General features: G+C 33.6%; 2 protein-coding genes across 5 annotated transcripts; one reads left to right on the top strand and one right to left on the bottom strand.

Moving 5' to 3' along the window:
- Positions 1-664: 664 nt before the first annotated feature.
- On the bottom strand, positions 665-10,105 carry LOC112461131 (4-coumarate--CoA ligase 1-like). 3 transcript variants are annotated; one of them, XM_025026256.1, is made up of 11 exons: positions 9,832-10,105; positions 9,649-9,746; positions 6,091-6,380; positions 5,565-5,772; positions 5,246-5,415; positions 4,947-5,133; positions 4,578-4,732; positions 3,802-3,985; positions 2,694-3,019; positions 1,883-2,078; positions 665-1,609 (listed from the first exon to the last, which is right to left on the bottom strand). In XM_025026256.1, the coding sequence occupies exons 3-11, from the start codon at positions 6,328-6,330 to the stop codon at positions 1,524-1,526; spliced, it is 1,752 nt and encodes a 583-aa protein (XP_024882024.1). In that variant the 5' UTR covers positions 6,331-6,380; positions 9,649-9,746; positions 9,832-10,105; the 3' UTR covers positions 665-1,523. The 3 variants fall into 3 exon arrangements, with proteins under 3 accessions (XP_024882024.1, XP_024882026.1, XP_024882025.1); XM_025026258.1 differs by having other exon boundaries at positions 9,838-10,105; XM_025026257.1 differs by having other exon boundaries at positions 9,849-10,105.
- Positions 10,106-13,191: 3,086 nt separating this feature from the next.
- On the top strand, positions 13,192-17,278 carry LOC112461132. Of its 2 annotated transcripts, none has more exons than XM_025026260.1 (8): positions 13,192-13,412; positions 14,069-14,176; positions 14,411-14,620; positions 14,888-15,442; positions 15,810-15,879; positions 15,947-16,109; positions 16,783-17,013; positions 17,095-17,278. In XM_025026260.1, exons 1-8 carry the CDS (start codon positions 13,386-13,388, stop codon positions 17,120-17,122), a joined length of 1,392 nt encoding a protein of 463 aa, XP_024882028.1. In that variant the 5' UTR covers positions 13,192-13,385; the 3' UTR covers positions 17,123-17,278. The 2 variants fall into 2 exon arrangements, with proteins under 2 accessions (XP_024882028.1, XP_024882027.1); XM_025026259.1 differs by having other exon boundaries at positions 17,077-17,278.
- The last annotated feature ends 210 nt before the right edge of the window (positions 17,279-17,488 follow it).

Genomic DNA, 17,488 nt, shown 5'->3' with positions numbered 1-17,488 from the left:
CCATCAAACAAAAGCGTTTTCCTCGCGTCTTATTTTTTTCAATCCCATCACCCGAATCGCGATAGAACTCCTTACTTGCTTTCATATATCTTAAGAATGCAGTTCCTGCGTCCCATTCTTTTTCTTTTTGACAAAAAAGTTTTAGTTCTTGATTACAAAGACGCGAGAATCATGAGCATATTGTTTCTTTCATTTCTAATTACATTTATATTCTTATAATATACATATTAAGTAACTATTACATGCATTATTTTTATAAATTTCTGTATGTACATGTGAACTGACCTATTTTCACTAACTAAATTCACTCATTACTATATATTTATGCGTCGTGTGACATTTTTAGATGACATATCGAAAAAGCAATTGAGCAAAAAAAACACAAATTTATAAAATTCTGTTTTATTCAAAAGACTTACATTATGCAATTTCTAAAAATAAGTACAAATCAAGGTACAACAGTTATCAAAAGATTAATATAACAAATTTATAAAAATATAATTCTATCGCATTCTGCGACAAATGTAATATTACGTTCGTGTGTACATATACATAAATGAGTTTATCAAAAGTAGAAGAATTTTTTTAGATGTCAATAAAATATAAAACAAGTTAAAATTTTATTTAAAACATTATTTAAAAAATTATTTTTAGTATCGTCTAAGAACCTTTTTTCTTCTTTTTAATTTTCAAGTCCAAAAAATTCTATTTCATATTTACCTCTTAAAATTATATAAAACAGTGTCTTTTAACCATTCCATTTTTGATGGATTGTAAGTAGATAATCTATATATATGTATATACATACGCTCATTTGCTACGACACAACTCGGAAAATAAAATTTTCCAAAAAATAAGTTTGAATGTTTTGAATCACTAAAATTCGTTAACATTAATTACTTTTAAATGCGATTTTGGTGCAATAACTAACAAAAATATCTAGCTATATATTAGCTCTTCATTCAGTGTATTGAATTTTTACCCTTCTTTTGCAAACAGTTCAAAAATGACAATTTTTGAGTTATGTCGTTGTTTTTTTGTAGCAAATAAGCGATATATGTATATATACAAATATGCATATATATACATAATACGCTTAACCCTAGAACGGTACACAAGGAGACTAACTTTCGATGCTCCCTACTCGACAGTTTTCAATGCGCTGGCTGGATTATGGGTGCAGTTAGTTAGTAGGGAGTTCTCCAAAGTTCCCCCCCCCCCTGATCCGGACCCCTCTGCCCGCATGATATAGAAGTGGCACGACTTTTAAAATCGCTATGGTTTATGCTAACAAAGAACCCAATGTACCGTTCTAGGGTTAATGAAATTATAATATATAATATGTACATATATATATATTACAATTTCATTAAGCAAAACACTGTACATGTATATATATATAATAATATACAAAATTACATTCCGCCTACCTTCGTTTATACATGCCGTACATCTTATTGTTAGTAACATTGATCTTACTTTAAAAATAATGTTCCTATTAAAAAGATGTCATTTTGATGAAGTTACGACTTGTAGTTTTGCTTTAACTTTGATCTTAAAATTTTTCCGCTCGGATTCTTCGGAATTTCGTCGACAAATGTGACTCCACCTAAGAAAAAGAAAAATGTACATACAATCCTCAAACTTTCCCAATAAAGTCTCTAACTACCCAGTTTTTTTCTATTTCTGAATTCTTAGATCTAATTCAATTAAATTACATAACAAATAGTTCTTTCTCCAGATATTCGCGACATTCCTTCGGATATCCGTATAATAACTGTTCTAAAGAATCGCAACAACCGATCGATACGCTAATTAAACTGATCGTGAGGTAATTAGAAATTCCGCAATGCTGTTACAGTTGAAGGGAATCGAGTTATACCTTCCAGTTGCTTGTAGTCGGAGACCTTCCCTTTCACAAAGTTCTTAATGTCGTCCTCCGTAGGTTTCTTACCCTTGCCCACCACCACGAACGCTTTCGGTACCTCACCATGCCTCGCGTGCGGAATACCAATCACTGCCGCTTCCACCACGTCTGGATGCATCCGCAGCAGCGCTTCCAGTTCCGCCGGCGGTACCTTCGACCAGGCGAGAATAATGTTTTAAATTAAGAGAGACGAACACTTTAAACGCCGCCGAGATATAAGGTACCGTCAAACCGCGGAACTTTGAAACTTTGCAGCGGTATTTTAGATATATATATTACAACTGTTATTTATCATCTCCATTTCCCCAAGCTACGTGAACAATTATAAAGTCCAATAATATGACAAAATTAAAACTAACTAATTTCTTATCAGACTAAAGAAAGAAATAAAGAATGTTTTAACATTTTCAAGGATTTCACAATCAATTTTGTCGGAAATAGTTTTGTTACTCATTGCATAATACGATCATATTAAATAATTTAAATAATTCTTATAGTGTAAAATAATTATATTAAAATTGTAAAATAATTTATAATTAATCATTACATCAAGTTTATATAACACATTAGGAAAAGAATTTTTTATTTATTAATATAAGCGAAGCCATTTAAAGATTATTTATGCAATTATAATTTACATATATAACATATCAATTAATTAATATTGCAAGAAATTATTTCTTATGTAAATAATCACGACATAAATTATCGATATCCATTAAAATAAAAATGGAAAAGCTCTTTTCTTGTCAGAACAGGTTGTTACCTGGAATCCTTTGACTTTGATAAGTTCCTTTAATCTGTCTGTAATATAGAAATCGAAATCTTCATCGAAGTATGCAATATCGCCCGTTTTTAACCATCCATCCTCGGTTAGTGTATTCTTTGTAGCGGTTTCGTCATCTAGATACCCTTTCATAATGTGAGGTCCCTTGAGCCATAACTCGCCAGTTTGTCCAGTAGTGCTGACATCCTCGTGTGTCGTTATATCCACCAGACGTGCTTGACAACTTGCTATATTTCTTCCAATGCTGGAATATTTATGTCCATGCTCAACAAACGCCACTGGTGAACTTTCCGTCAATCCGTAACCTTCAAAAAACATCGTAAGACTTTAAATAATCAAAATAGATATTTAATCACATTCTGTCGATTTTCTTTTTTTTCTTTTATATTTAAAATTTAGATATTTTAAATTATTTTATACTTATATTCATACTAGCAAAATAAAAAACTTTATAATAATGTTTTTGAATAAGTATATAGAGTTTTCAAAATAATTACGAGCGTATGATATACTTGTGAGATTCAACGGGACAAGAAAAAATTACAATCTGATATGAAAAAGTAAATTTTCCAATGCATTACTGACACGTAATTTGAAATGTTAAGCCATCTCCATCTTTGAGGCAAAAACAATTTCGCTAAATAAAGGTTGTTACATATTTGTATCTGAATAAAATCAGTCTGGGAAAAAATTAAATAAATGGTTCCTCCGTTAATACTGGCATTTTTTCCAAACTAACACAATGAATTTGTCGAATTTCACAAACTCGAATGTGCATCAAAACAACAGCAAAATTTAATACGATGCCGCTCTCGATACGACGAACTTTATTCCAGAATCGGCTACGCCGATTCATCGGATCTCGTTAAAAATTGAATGTGTACACCGCTTGCGTTCGTTCAGGCTCGCAAAGCCCACAAATGCAAAACTCGTCCTCTCTTCTTCTCGACATTTTTACCTCCATCGGAAAAAAAAATATATTCGAGCCTTCAAAGCTCGCGCATATCGAAACGCGACCCCGGAAATTCGATCCACGAAACTCGATAACCATCGAAAATTTCAACCGCTCGATTTTGCGAACACCCACCTTGGTGGAACTTGAAGACATTCGGGTCAATGCTGTATTTTTCGTAGAATCTATCGACGTCCGTTTTGGCGAGCGGCGCGGCGCCGCTCATCATCATATGCATATGCTCGAAGTGATGCTTTTTCACAAGAGGAGAAGCCGTTAGAAATAGCACTACGGGTGGTACGACGTAGAGTGCAGTCGCCTGCAAAGGGTCATATGGTCATGGATTCAGTACTTTGAGCCTTTCATAATCTTTTCACATATACAAAAGAAATCATAATTTTTTATGGTTGATTTTTTATGATTTATATAAAAATATAAAATGACAAAATATAATTGTTCATTTTAATCCTAGCTAGCCACACTTCTTTTCGAATCCTTTTAATTCGCTACACTCCGGTTCGTGAGACCGCTCGACTTTGTCGCATTGTCATTTTCATTCTAATTAATATTTTTAAGCTTGTAATGTAGGAATTGGAAATACAGAGTCTGAATAAGATGTTTGATGATAATATTAGGTCGAGAAAATTATTTTGAGTTTAAACTAAATTTATTGTAAAAAAATTAGAAAATTATGTTGTTACGTAAAAACTAGAAAACCAAAAAACGTTCAGCGGTTCACTGGACCGGAATGTGGCGAACTAGGGTTAAATTAATTTGAATACGATTTGAATTCGATCGCGAGCACTCATTGTCAATCTAATATTTTAGCATTCTATTCTAATAAACAAAATTTTTTTATAAAAAAAATCTAAAAGAAGAAATTTATTTGGGTACGTCGAGCGATAAATTACCTTTTGTTTTTCCAATACGTTAAGGAACGTCTCAGGTACAAATTTTGGAATGGTGACTATCTTCCCGCCGAAAGTAAGGCGTGGAAATGTTAAAGCATTCATCCCATAAATATGGAAAATTGGTAAAAACGTAGGAAATACTTCCTGATATGTATCTGGAAAAGAAATAAGAAATTTTAATATGTATAATAAATGTATCAAAATTATAAAATAATTGGAGAAGATGGAAAGCAATTTTAAATAAATAAATAAAAAAATTTTTAAATAAGACTAATTGACATAATATCAATTTCAAACTCGCAAAATTTGGAAAGCGCAACCAAAAAGGCTAAAATAATAAGATAAAAATTATAGATAAATGCTTGGTACTTGTAGTAGGTTGGAATACATTGATAGAAGATTGAGTCATCATTATATTAGACACCAGATTGCGATGCGTTAGCATAACACCCTTTGGTAATCCAGTAGTACCGCTTGAAAATGGCAAAACCGCTATGTCATCGCAAGTTGTGTCTGGATTTACAGATGGCAGTGACTTGCCTCGTGTTATAAGATCCTGAAAAATTTTGCACGTTTATATTTATTTTTACTTAATCGTTTTCTTTTATAACGTATAAATATTGCCGATTTATTCGCATGAATATCTTTATCTTATTGTTAATACCAACATCAAAAGGTATCAAACCCTCGGGAATAGAACCAGTCTTATCGTCAATCACAATAACAGGAGTTTCACGTGGAAGACATGCCCTTGTTGCAACGAGCACTGTGGATGCAATTGCGGACGAAGTGATGACTGCTTTCGCATTGGCTTTCAACAACTGCCTCGGCATCTCCTCTGAAAATTTTCACGTCTACCTATATTGTAACAATTCGCTTAATTCGCCCACTTCCCCATCCTACTTTTATTTCACCAATTAAATGTTTTATATTTTATGTGAATCGCAAGTAACATAAAAATATTTGAAATAACATAAAGCGACTTACCAGCCGTGTACAGCGGATTTACGGTAGTGACAACGAGTCCCGCTGACGAGCTTCCAAGGAAACCTAGAACTGTGTCCGGCAGATTGGGCGCTACTAGGGCTACTACGTCGCCCTTATTGAGACCCATGTGTCGCAAACTTCTACCGATATAATATGTTGCATCCTTGGCTTGCGCGAACGTGTATTTCTTACCGTTCACGCCACACTCCTGCGCAAAGTCAATGTTATAAAATTGATATTGCGTCTAAATACTCCACACAGTGCATTTATCGTTTGCGAACAGGCTTAATAGCTAATTACATTTACGCTTACATTTGGTTATATTTTCCGTCTTTGTAAACATTCTTGATTTTTCCACGCAATTCCCCCCATATTAAAATTTGCTAAATAATTTATATCGGTCTGTTTAAAGAAGACGACGCAATTAGTTTGAACCGCTCTACGTATAAAGATTATCTACTGAATACAAGATATAGATCTATTTTAATCTATACAGTAATTGATCTATATAGACCAAAAAAATTACCAAAGCAACGTGATTAGGATAATTCTCGATATTATTCCAAACAAATTCGTGGATCAAGGTTTCCGGGTAGGAAGCTTCACCAGCCGGAGACATAATAATCTTCTCGTTGTTTGGTCCCGTCACAATTCTGGCTTGTCCTGACAAGGCCGATGCACGTCTTAATGTGGAGTTTATCGTCCTCATTCCTGCATCCAGTACTCGACTCAGCCTCTGAATACGGTGAAACGCGTGTGTCGCCATACCGATACAATCGCACTAATTTATCGATAATTAACTGCACGGCTCGTAATCTGCAAGCGTAATAGATAATTAGTACAACTGCAAATGGAACTGTTAAAATGAAGGATAGATTACGGTAATTTCATGTATTAAAAGAATTACAAAAATGTTACCCAATACCAAAAAAAAATAATTCTTTAAGTTTTGATATGTACATATATATGTTCACGTTTTTTTTTATACATTTTGAATTAGGCATTTCACATGTTGAAATGCAAAAAGTACAATTTACTTAAAGTACATGATATCTTTTGTAAAAAAAATTGTCTACAAACACATGTAAAATTTAAATATAAATATAAGATACTTGTCAAAGATATCAACGTAAAATATTACATTTATTATGATGTAAAGATTTATGCGAAATAATAAGACTCGTTTTGCTGATTTGTTCTCAAATAAGAATCAGTTTTGCATTTTTTGCATTTGAATTCCGGATGATGTATTAGCGCGAAAAAATATCACACGCACGTGTATTTACTTTTACGCGATTAATAAATATTCTATGCGTCATCTATCCTCACATTTTATCCTCCAATTTTTATTATCTAATTTTATTATCTCAACAATTTTTATTATCTCAGCGATTATCGCGACACTCTTTTATGCGTTGATAATTATAATCGAATTTAATAGGTACATATACAGGTCATCAAGACGAAAAATCTCCGTTTTCATATCGAACAAGTGTATTTATTTATCGAAATAAATATAATATATTGTAACAAGCAATTAACGGCTTCCTAGTCAACGAAAAATCATGAAGAACTGAACGAGTTCTCCTGCACTCGCCACGCAATAAAAGAGAAAGGAAAAAAAATAAAAATAAACTACGCTGCATCAACTCAGGAATTTGACCATATATAGAGACAAACTGTGGACCATAAATATTAACCAGAAATATTTTCTAGAAAATCTTTTTTTCTTTTATAAAGAAAATGAAATAGAATACTTTGCTCTGTTCATTTTCTTTTTAAGTAGAGAAAGCTTCACAGAAATGCCTTATTACCTTATCAAAAAATTCCAACAAATCGTAAAACGTTAAAATAAAATTTTATCTCTAAAGCCTGATCTACAATGTATTCTTTGCTTCCTGTTTTCTGCTCTTAATCTCTTTGCGACTATGTCGTATTTTGCAATTCCGTCGCGTAACGCAATTTTTTTTTGTTCTCTGTCGCTCAAGTTAAAATTGACGAATTTCAGAAGAGACAAATTAAGAAACATCGTGCAAACTGTTAAAATAGGTACCTCGCAGTAGATAAGAATTTGTGTTATTATATACTCTGTACTTACTTACGATACGTTAGTTTTATAAGACGTAATATGATATGAAATATGATGAAGTGATAATAAAATTATTGACTACTACTTGTTGCTATTTAAGTGTTGCAGGCATAGTTACATTTTGTGATAATAAGTGAACTATGTAAATTTATCGTTATCTTCTGCGTCTTAACCTTATCGTTCTTAATTGCTGAAATTGTTTTATACTAGCTCATATCAAGGTGTCAGAGGCACGTCTATTAAATGGACATGAGTGGACGAATGACGAATATAAACATGCTGTCTCATTCTGAGAATTGAAAAGTGATCAAAGTCAACAATGCACAATCGAAAGCTTAATCGATTAGATAATGCATAAGCTGTTCAAAGTTCAAAAGTTGCTTTTAACGTTAACTTTTAACCGCTAGATTATTGCTCTATAGATATGTTATCAATATATAGAAATTCATTTCTTAAAAATTCAAATGCTAAAGAATTTTTTATTTGCCTGAGACGGTTTATCTAGAATAATTAGTCATATAAATATATGTAATTATCTACATATTATTATATATATATATATATATATTATATAAAGATATCTCATCAGTCAGTCAGTCAGTCAGTCAGTCAGGACATTTGTTTATATGTACAGATATAAATATGATTATCTATTGTATATAAATTTTGAGAGATATCAAGAAACTTTATATACTAGTTGCAGTTAATTTTGTTTCGTACACCGAGAAAAAAAATTTATTGATCCCAAGAAATATTTAGTTCGATACGTTCAACTAAACACTTTAGTTAGTTAACTAAACATTAGTTGAATAAATTAATTCTTGATTAAAGAAACTAAATAAATAGTTGAAACAACTAATATTTGGTTAACTAACTAAAATGTTTAGTTGAATGTATCGGACTAAATATTTCTTGGGATTAACAATTTTTTTTCTCAGTGTAGTCAATGCTAATAGTTGTCAGCAAATAAACAATGTTATTATGATTGTATAGTAAAAAATGGTATAAGAACAGTAGATTAAGTAAATCCGATCTCTCTTATATGCACATGTATCTTGTATGCATATGCGCAAACATATATACATGCAAACATGTATACATATCCGTGTAATAATTTATCATGAAAGTTTCATGAGTGAAGAAAAATAATGTCAAGATTTATTTATTACTTATTGTTGAGACTTACAGCGCTTACTGCTCGATAAAAATAATATCGCGCGTCGACGGAATACTTAACATCGTGTGTTGTTAATTATCACGCATTACGTTACATTATATGACGCATGTTTCGTTATGCGTGCGCAAATAGCTGCCACGGATATTTGCTAACACAATTTTTGTAAAAATAAGAATTTGAAACGGAAATTACGAAATAAGAACCACGCATGGCAGTTTGAGAGCGTTACATTAAGTTCTCTCTCTTTCTCTCTCTCTTTCTCTCTCAAGATCATAGAAATAAAAATATTATTTATGTAAATATTTATATAAATACCGTTCTCAAACAAGACGTTTAGATAGTGCTTCTTTATTGATTACGTTACTGTTTGAATTTTACTTATTTTTACATATTTCAAAAGTCAATATTTATAAAACATATTCCACTAGTTATCCTTACTTACTTTTCAAAATTGTAAATTTATCTGTAGTATAAATACATAAATCGTAACTTCGCTATACATAAATGTACTGCATATACATATGTACACATATGCTTGGTATAAAATAGTAGTATGTGCAGTTTAATAGTCTAAATATACCATATTCAAGGTAGATTTTTTCATGTAGTTATTTATAATTAGTATTTATAATTAATTTTCTCGAAAATAAATTATACAAGTTTTATTTTGTCTTTATATACAAGTTTATTTTGTCTTTATGCATACTTTTGTCATAAAAAAATTTGTATAAATGTTTGCCAGATATTTTATACCATTATATTCAAATTTTCAAAAATTTGTAATATTTAGTATTTTTGTAGATTTAAATTAATCTTACTCCTTTCTCTTCGTGCGTGACGGATCGCAGATCGTTGTAGGTCTATTTTTAGAGATGTTAGAACGCTATCTCTCACACTGACGACCAAGTCTTCTTATCTGGCAATGCAAGAAATATAACGTCATTGAAGTGCTTTAAAAGCTGAAAATTTGCGCGTGCACAATATTTCGCACAATAACTCACACAAACCGAGCAGTTACCAGTTAGATCGCCGTCGATCGATCGTTTGACCACCGATGTTTATGTGGCCGGTTGCACTGGCGAACTGACGACTCGACGAGAGTGTCGAGTTCTTTACAAACCAGCTGAACTTCAGTCGAGGAAATATCTGACTCCCCACCACCGACTTGTTATACCAGAAAGATGAACGGAGAAGCAAATGAAAAGAAAAGGAATCGTACAGAAAATGCCGGTCAAGATCGTCCGTTATGCTGTTGCGAACGTCAGTAACCTAGTTTCCATGCACCTAAGTCTTACACCCGATCCTGCTTCGGTTTAATGCACTGTACTGTTTCCACTGGTTTTCAAAGCTTGTGGATCGAAGTGGGAGCGCAGTCAGTCATATTTCCATCGACTTGAATTTAATTCTACGCTGCACTAGATACGAATTAACGACTTCGGTGGAAACTAGACCAGTAATACATGAAATCGAAATTAAAAATGTATCAACAATTATTATCAATTGTGTGCTGCAATTATCTAATATCCTTACGAATTTTATGGTGTAAGATGATCTTTTATTAGCTCTACTAATCGATACAATATGAAGATATAACAAAAGAATTTCTGAGTACGTGAAAAAATATATAACGAAAAAGCCAGATAATAAATAGCTATGAAAAGAAATTTCACACCCACCTGTGATACAAAAAATTTGTTAATGTAAAATTGTATGTATAATTTATTAATGTGTTCAAAATATTATTTTATTTTGAATTCTATTTAATCTTTTTTTTCCCAGAAATTCCACTATTTGTATAAAAACTGTAGCAGAAAATTGCATGTTAACATTTATTTAATTTTATAGAAAAAAATACGATAAAAGAAAGATTATTTCTTAAAGTCAGTTTTTTACTTTGAGATAAAATTAATCCTACAAAAATTAAGATAAATAACATAATTCATAGGGCCGATTTCACAGTCTCCGATTAACTTGATCCTCCGATTAAACTCACACTTCGTCTCTTTCTAAGGGGGACAGTTAGAAAGAGGTGCAAAGTGAGTTTAATCGGAGGATTAAATTAATCGGAGACTGTGAAATCGACTCATAATAATTAATAATTACTATAAATTATTTGATAAGACAAGATTGTGAAATTTCTAAGATCTTTAGATCAGGATGCGCAGAACAATATATCACGTACATTATGTAAATTTACAATGTAAAACGTCAATTATGTAACATACATATAATTTAGAATGTATACTAAGGAATTCTTCAAATCTAAGATTTGACACGCAATCTTATAACTTTCTTTTATGATTTTTATTAGGACGATGATTAATTTCTTAGTATTAATAAATTTAGTTTGATAAATAATTGTCTGAATAAATTTTACAGCTTGACAAGAGTTTTCATATATCTTGAAACCAAATGATGTAATTGTTTGCGTTTATAGATTTTTTTACTGCTTTTGATACCAAAAGACTGATCTTAAAATAGCGATTTTTATATTATGTAATTTTATTTATCAAATCCGATTAGGTAAGTAAATAATTTAATTAAGCTACTGAAATTATGTAATATAATTCAGGTGAGATTATTCTAATAATCAAATTTTAGTTACATTTCAGTTTAAATCGAATGGCTTTATCTAAAAGTGATAGTGAATATATATGTATAATTGTATATTGTGTATAATACACTTATAATGTTTTATTAATAGAAGCTATTTCGGAAATATAGAAATCTGATTACGAAAAAGCAATCAAAGAAATGAAATGTTGTTTGACCTTGTCCCACGTACATTAAGTCTTCGAGCACGTGAGATATTTTATCCTCTTGCCATCTAGCGTTACACCTGAAGCAACGAGAAGTGCATTGTCTTTACCATGATGGATCAACAATATCGCGCGAATGCGCGCTCGATTTCTCATGTAAAAATATTATAAAACTTTTCGAGTATTCGCACATCCATAATAATATAGTTTAAAAACTTTCAAAAATTTTTGGCTATACATTCGCACGTGATCACTATTTTGAACTTTATTTGTTTCTTATTTTAACTTATTTAAGCACATCCTTTCGAGTCCTTAATTGTTTATGCTTCTTTTTCTTATTTGCTCAGTCCTATTAACCGATCCTATTAAAATCATTTGTGGTACTGGTTGCCTTATCTGACGTCGTTTTATCTTTTTTCCATCAAATTTAGTTGTCAGAAAATACTCGTGCTTCTGCTTCCTACATTCTTTTCCCTTTAATGCGTTGCATAAAAATTGACGATTCACATTCTTAGTTGGTTTTTCACCAGATACCTGTCAAACAGGTACCTGAAGGAATTTCGAAGAAACCTGGGATTCTTTCCCCCTTTTCCCCCTTTGACCGGTTGTCAACCTTTTTCTCGCATTAGTATTGTTTATATTTTTCTTTTTGACTCGTTTTTTTCTTCATTATTTACGGTATACATATAGATAACTTGTATAATACGAATTGTATTATTATTACTATTTGCTATTTCGTAATTTTAAACTTTTGATTTGTTTTTAATGTAAATTTTTGTCAGACGTAAATTATCGCATATGATAAGTGTGTTATCATTTAAGAATATATAACAGTCGCGACTTAAGCTCTTATCTGTTTTATTTACGATATATATATGCGTTTAAAAGTTGAATAATTATGTTAATTTAGAACAATGTAAGCACGAAGCGCACGATTTTGAAGTAATATTGCAGATTTTATTGCGCATGATACCCACGTTCTTCACAAAGCGGCTAGTTCACAATTTCTGCGCGTTGGTCGTTTCGAGCTTATCGAAGTGGTATTGCGTCGGCGCATCTTCATCGACGCCGACGCCGACGCCGATGACGTTTAGCGACGCAGGACCGTCTAAGAAAGTCTTCCAATAACACATATTGAAAAATTATAACGTAATGTAAAATTTCATTTTAAATACAAATGTTTTTATATTAAACAAGGCTAAATTTAATTACAAATAATAAAAAAACAACGCAGCAAATTTAAAAAAATTATATTTATTAGCTCTATTATTCTTATAATATTATTTTGTCATTTTATGTATAGGTAAATAGATTTTTAATTTAGATAAATAATTTTATTGACAAAACTGTTGCAAATCACCGTCAATATGCTATGCAAATTATTCATTTTATAGAGATAGCATTGCAACACACATTGCGAAACTGGAATTTAAAATGGCAAATCTAAATATATTTACACACGCTGTTTAAAGTGATTAATTAAGGAAATATATACGAGAATTCCATAATAAGTTGCTTATACGTGTCAGACGTGATCAAGTTTTATTTATCTAGCTACCCCTTGGAGTGCATATGTCGGCACTGCGACATCCCTGTATATGCTTGAAACCTGCGCCCAAGGGTGGACGGCCATGTCGACGCGGACCCTGCAGTACTCCCCCGTTGCAACCCGCGTATACCCTCGGCTGGCGGCTACTCGCACGAAGAAACGACCGCTCTCAGGAAACGGACAGGATTATCTCGAAGCAAGTAATCGTCGCGCCGGATTACTCTTGCACGCAGCATTTGGGCTATGAATGAAGACCCAACCCTTTCACCTCGAGGTAATCATCCCCTTATATGCTTACTGCTATATCTCGTGTCTATTCGCTCGATGTGTCCGGGGGAATTCATGGAGCGAAATTAAAGCTTGCTTAACGGAAAGAGAAGTCACGGGGTTTCATAGATAAGGAAACAACACGCTTCATCGTGTCGCGATTAAAGATGTTTAGAAAGAGATAATATTAATGTGCGTGTGTGGAGTGGCGACGTTTTTATCGATTGCATTACTTATGCATGTGTGCCTCGAGGAAGAGTATTCTTTGGCTGTATACATATATTGTTACGAAGGTATATAAGGTTGGTACATCCACTCGTGCGTCACTTCGACGTTTGCCATTTATTAGTCGATCGTAATGCGGCCTTAATTAAAATATCATATGCATATGGAGTAAGGTAGCTCTCTATATTGTGTCCAAAAAAAACCTGTATTAACGCATTTTGTCGTTCGAGAGAGCGTCTGTATAAATATAGAGCGCGAGGAGCTTTTTCTTCCGTCTGCCTTAATATGAAAGGTAATCGATGATTTGCAATTTTTTAATGAAAAAAGGTTGCAAAGTTAGACTTTTTTAACTTTTTGCATTACGGAAGACACATACACGTTTGCACACGTGTTTATGCCGATTAAATATTATTGTTGTATTATTATTATTATTATTAGGTTTTGGCAGTGTTGCTTCTATCTGTGATTCCATGGCCGGGCCCCAGCGTCTTTAAAATATCATGCCCCCGCGATCGAGCGTCCGTAGTGAGGAGGATAGTTCACAAGGTAAGAGAAAGTATTATTAATTTAAAAAATTAATGGAAACTGTCTAATAAATTGATTACACGCGGAGATATCCTTAAAAATCAAACAGTTTGAAAAATTGTGTTTTTATTTGAGAAACGAAGTAGTGTTTTATATTTTTCAAAATTATAACAATTTTCGACAACAGTTTATTACTTTTTATAAAAACATAAAGAGATAAGAATGAGATAATTTTAAACCTCGTCGAAATTTCAGAGATGGATACCAATACTGAAGAAATATCAGGTAGAATTGCCGTTGGAATGCCCATTCCACGAGAGTCGAGATATTTTTCGGCCACAACAAAAGGCGAAGCATCAGCACAGGCCATCACAATGGACCTGCGGCCTTTGCGGCAAGTCCTTCTATGCCGAGAAACATCTGGAAGTCCACTTCGATAACAGACACAAAAGCAATGTTAATACGGTAAGGATTAAGAAATGTATAACGTACAAATTGTTGGTTACCTAATTTCCAGAAAATATAATACATAATTTTAGACATACTTTCATGAAGATTCTATGTCGTCCTAATTGTAACTGCATATAGTCTTTAATTTGGCAAAGTTATTATCGATTCAAAAATCATCTCTGTGTTAGAGTAATTGCTGATTATTAACGAATCAATGCTCTTTATCAGTAGTATCAGAATCCAGCGAAGATACGAGATCTAAGCATGTTCTTTTTTTCTCAGGCAGAAGACGCGGTATGCCTAGCGGACTACTGCGACATCATGCGCTGCGAGGTGCTGGGCAACCGCGACTTTGAGAACTCGGTGGACGACGATGGCGAGCACTTGAACACCGATATCCAAGTGTGGCGCGAAAATACCGAGCAGCAGAAGCAACAGCAACAACGTCGCAGCACTTCTATCGTGCCGTGCGAGTCGCGCGGCCTCGCCAGGATGTATCCTGCAGATAAATCCTGCTCCGTCGCCGGCGGTGGAGCAGTGACGAAGCTGCAGCGTTACTGCCGTCGCGACGACCACCACGACGACGGTGACATGCACAATCATAGACTAGCGAGATCGTCCTATCACAACGAGATCGCCGAAGCGGATAATAAGAATATTGACTGCGAGGAGGACGAGGACGAGGAGGACGAGGAGGACGTGGAGGACGAGGAGAATCTGGTGGAAGCGGCGCTGCCCGCTGTCGACAAAAAACAGAGACGGCGGGGGCTGCATTTGAGGAAGCTAAAGTCCAACTGCAAGCCGGAGGAACTGCAGAAGCTGAAGACCCAATGTGAAGTGAGTTACTGCGAATTGAAGTGATAGTTACCGCATGACCGTTGTTTCATCTAATTCTAATGTCTTTTTGATGTAGCTTCGAAATCTTTTCAACAGAATACACATTATTTTATTAGAAATACAATGATAAAAGATCGCGCACTGTCCTTTGACATTGTATTTTGAAGATTAAATAATTTAGTTAAGATCGCGTAGACAGTTGTGATTTGAACAACGTGCGATCTTTGATCCTGTTTAAAAATATTATACTGTATGCAAGATAAGCGCACTGCAAGTGCGCTTGAAGACACGCCCGCGTCTGCGAATACCAATAATATGTAATAATTGCGTATATCATGATCTCTTAACTGAACGTGATCATCAACAGATACTCGTACGTGATTGCATCGCCGGACTGCTCGCTAATCTTTCCCTACGGGATTTCCAAGAAATCGAAGGTACGCAATTGATTAACGTTGTACTTAATGTGACCGTTAACTTTCTCTTATCGTTTAACATTGACAGGGGAGCTAAACCGAGCGATCTGCTGGTATCTCAGCTGCGACAGATACTGGGAGGACACAAAAAGACCGCAGCGTCACACACCCTGGTACCTACTGACCATCTTCATGCTGCTCCTGTTTTCATCGATTTACGCATGTTACTACATAATCTGGGTTTGCTTTAAGTACGTTATTCATATTGTAAAAATTTCTCGTAATTCTATTCGCAAAATGTTTATCGGCTAGATTGCTTTTAATAGGAAAATTATCTCACATCGTTAAAGAAACTTTGATGTAAATATTTTTTTAGAAAATTACAGGCAATAATCTGTGTCGAATAAAAAAATTATAAATAGTCAAGAAATATCGCGTACGACTTACATCATTATTTATATATTTATCATAAACTTCTTTGAGAGAGAAATCCTACAGTATTCCTACAGTATTATATTATTTTAAGACGACTTATCTTTTTTTAATCCACATTTTTATCTAATAATTATAAAGCGATTGCAAAAGTATGTTTTAATCGCTTTAAAAGAATGTTTGAGAAATTTTAAAAATATAATCATGGAAAGATATTAAATTTCTTTTTTCTGTAAAGTTTTTAAATAACTTAAAATAAAGACGATAAAATATAAAATTAACTATTAATAACTTATTATTTATAAAATTAATTAACTACCGGCAGTATTATTATTACACAGACAGCACGCATGTCTAAAAGATGTCGTAAAGGCGTCTTTAAGATGCCTTTTAGACATGTATGTCTCAAAGACGTGTACTACGCATGTTTTGCATCGCTGATTACATTGCATAACGAAGAATTTAATTCTTATATATTTGCGTTGCGTGTAGCACCTCGGATGAAGACAGACTGGACGGTACCGGAAGCGTGGATTACAACGGAAGCACGGATCGCTCGAGTACTTCTCCGTTGCATGACCCAAGTATTCATAACGAGGGCAGGTTGGAGAGACGGAAGGGCGATCATGGGGACGAGAACCTGCCCTTATCAAGCGAGGATATGCCCGATCATTATATCTACGTCTCATACCCACCCGAGCTGAAGAGGCGACTTCTGGAGAGGTATATCGATTCTTGCGCGAGAGTATAGTCGTGAAGTGTATTCTACGTCGCAAATGCATACAGTGATCCTCCTGCTTACAGCTGCTACAACAGAACCACTCGTCTCTAAACAGACGAGTCGAATTAGGAAGGAAGTACTTAAATCTTGCCTGAGATCTGCACAAAGGAAGGTATTCGAGGCTGAACTCCTCACTCTCATTTTTCTCGTTATTCTCGTGTTTTGTATACCAAATGTGAATAAACTGCATCGTGGCCACGACATCAACTGCTCGTTCCATTTCTCTTTACTCTCTTATCTTCTAAGAACTCTACGCTGCATCATCATTCATCATGTGACGTTTAAGAGGTAAAAAGTGTAGGTGTATATGTGTTCAATACATACAATTGCGATAATGATTAGACTTTCATCCTCAACGGTGACAATTAAATAAATTTGGACTTTTACTTTCGATATTATTTTGCAGATTTTATTTTG

The sequence above is a fragment of the Temnothorax curvispinosus genome, unplaced genomic scaffold (genome assembly GCF_003070985.1).
Source record: "Temnothorax curvispinosus isolate PA1 unplaced genomic scaffold, ASM307098v1 QBEX01011098.1, whole genome shotgun sequence".
NCBI lineage: Eukaryota > Metazoa > Arthropoda > Insecta > Hymenoptera > Formicidae > Temnothorax > Temnothorax curvispinosus.
Note: the sequence above shows the minus strand (reverse complement) of the source record. Positions and strands in the feature narration are given on the sequence as shown.

Coding starts and splice junctions, on each gene's coding strand:
- LOC112461131 (XM_025026256.1), bottom strand. CDS start 6,330: ATGGCGACACACGCGTTTCACCGTATTCAGAGGCTGAGTCGAGTACTG. Junction 5,773..6,090: donor ATCCTAATCACGTTGCTTTG/GTAATTTTTTTG, acceptor GACTTTGCGCAG/GAGTGTGGCGTGAACGGTAA. Junction 2,079..2,693: donor TCAAAGTCAAAGGATTCCAG/GTAACAACCTGT, acceptor GCCTGGTCGAAG/GTACCGCCGGCGGAACTGGA.
- LOC112461132 (XM_025026259.1), top strand. CDS start 13,386: ATGAAGACCCAACCCTTTCACCTCGAG. Junction 14,621..14,887: donor ACAAAAGCAATGTTAATACG/GTAAGGATTAAG, acceptor TTTTTTTCTCAG/GCAGAAGACGCGGTATGCCT. Junction 16,110..16,782: donor ATAATCTGGGTTTGCTTTAA/GTACGTTATTCA, acceptor CGTTGCGTGTAG/CACCTCGGATGAAGACAGAC.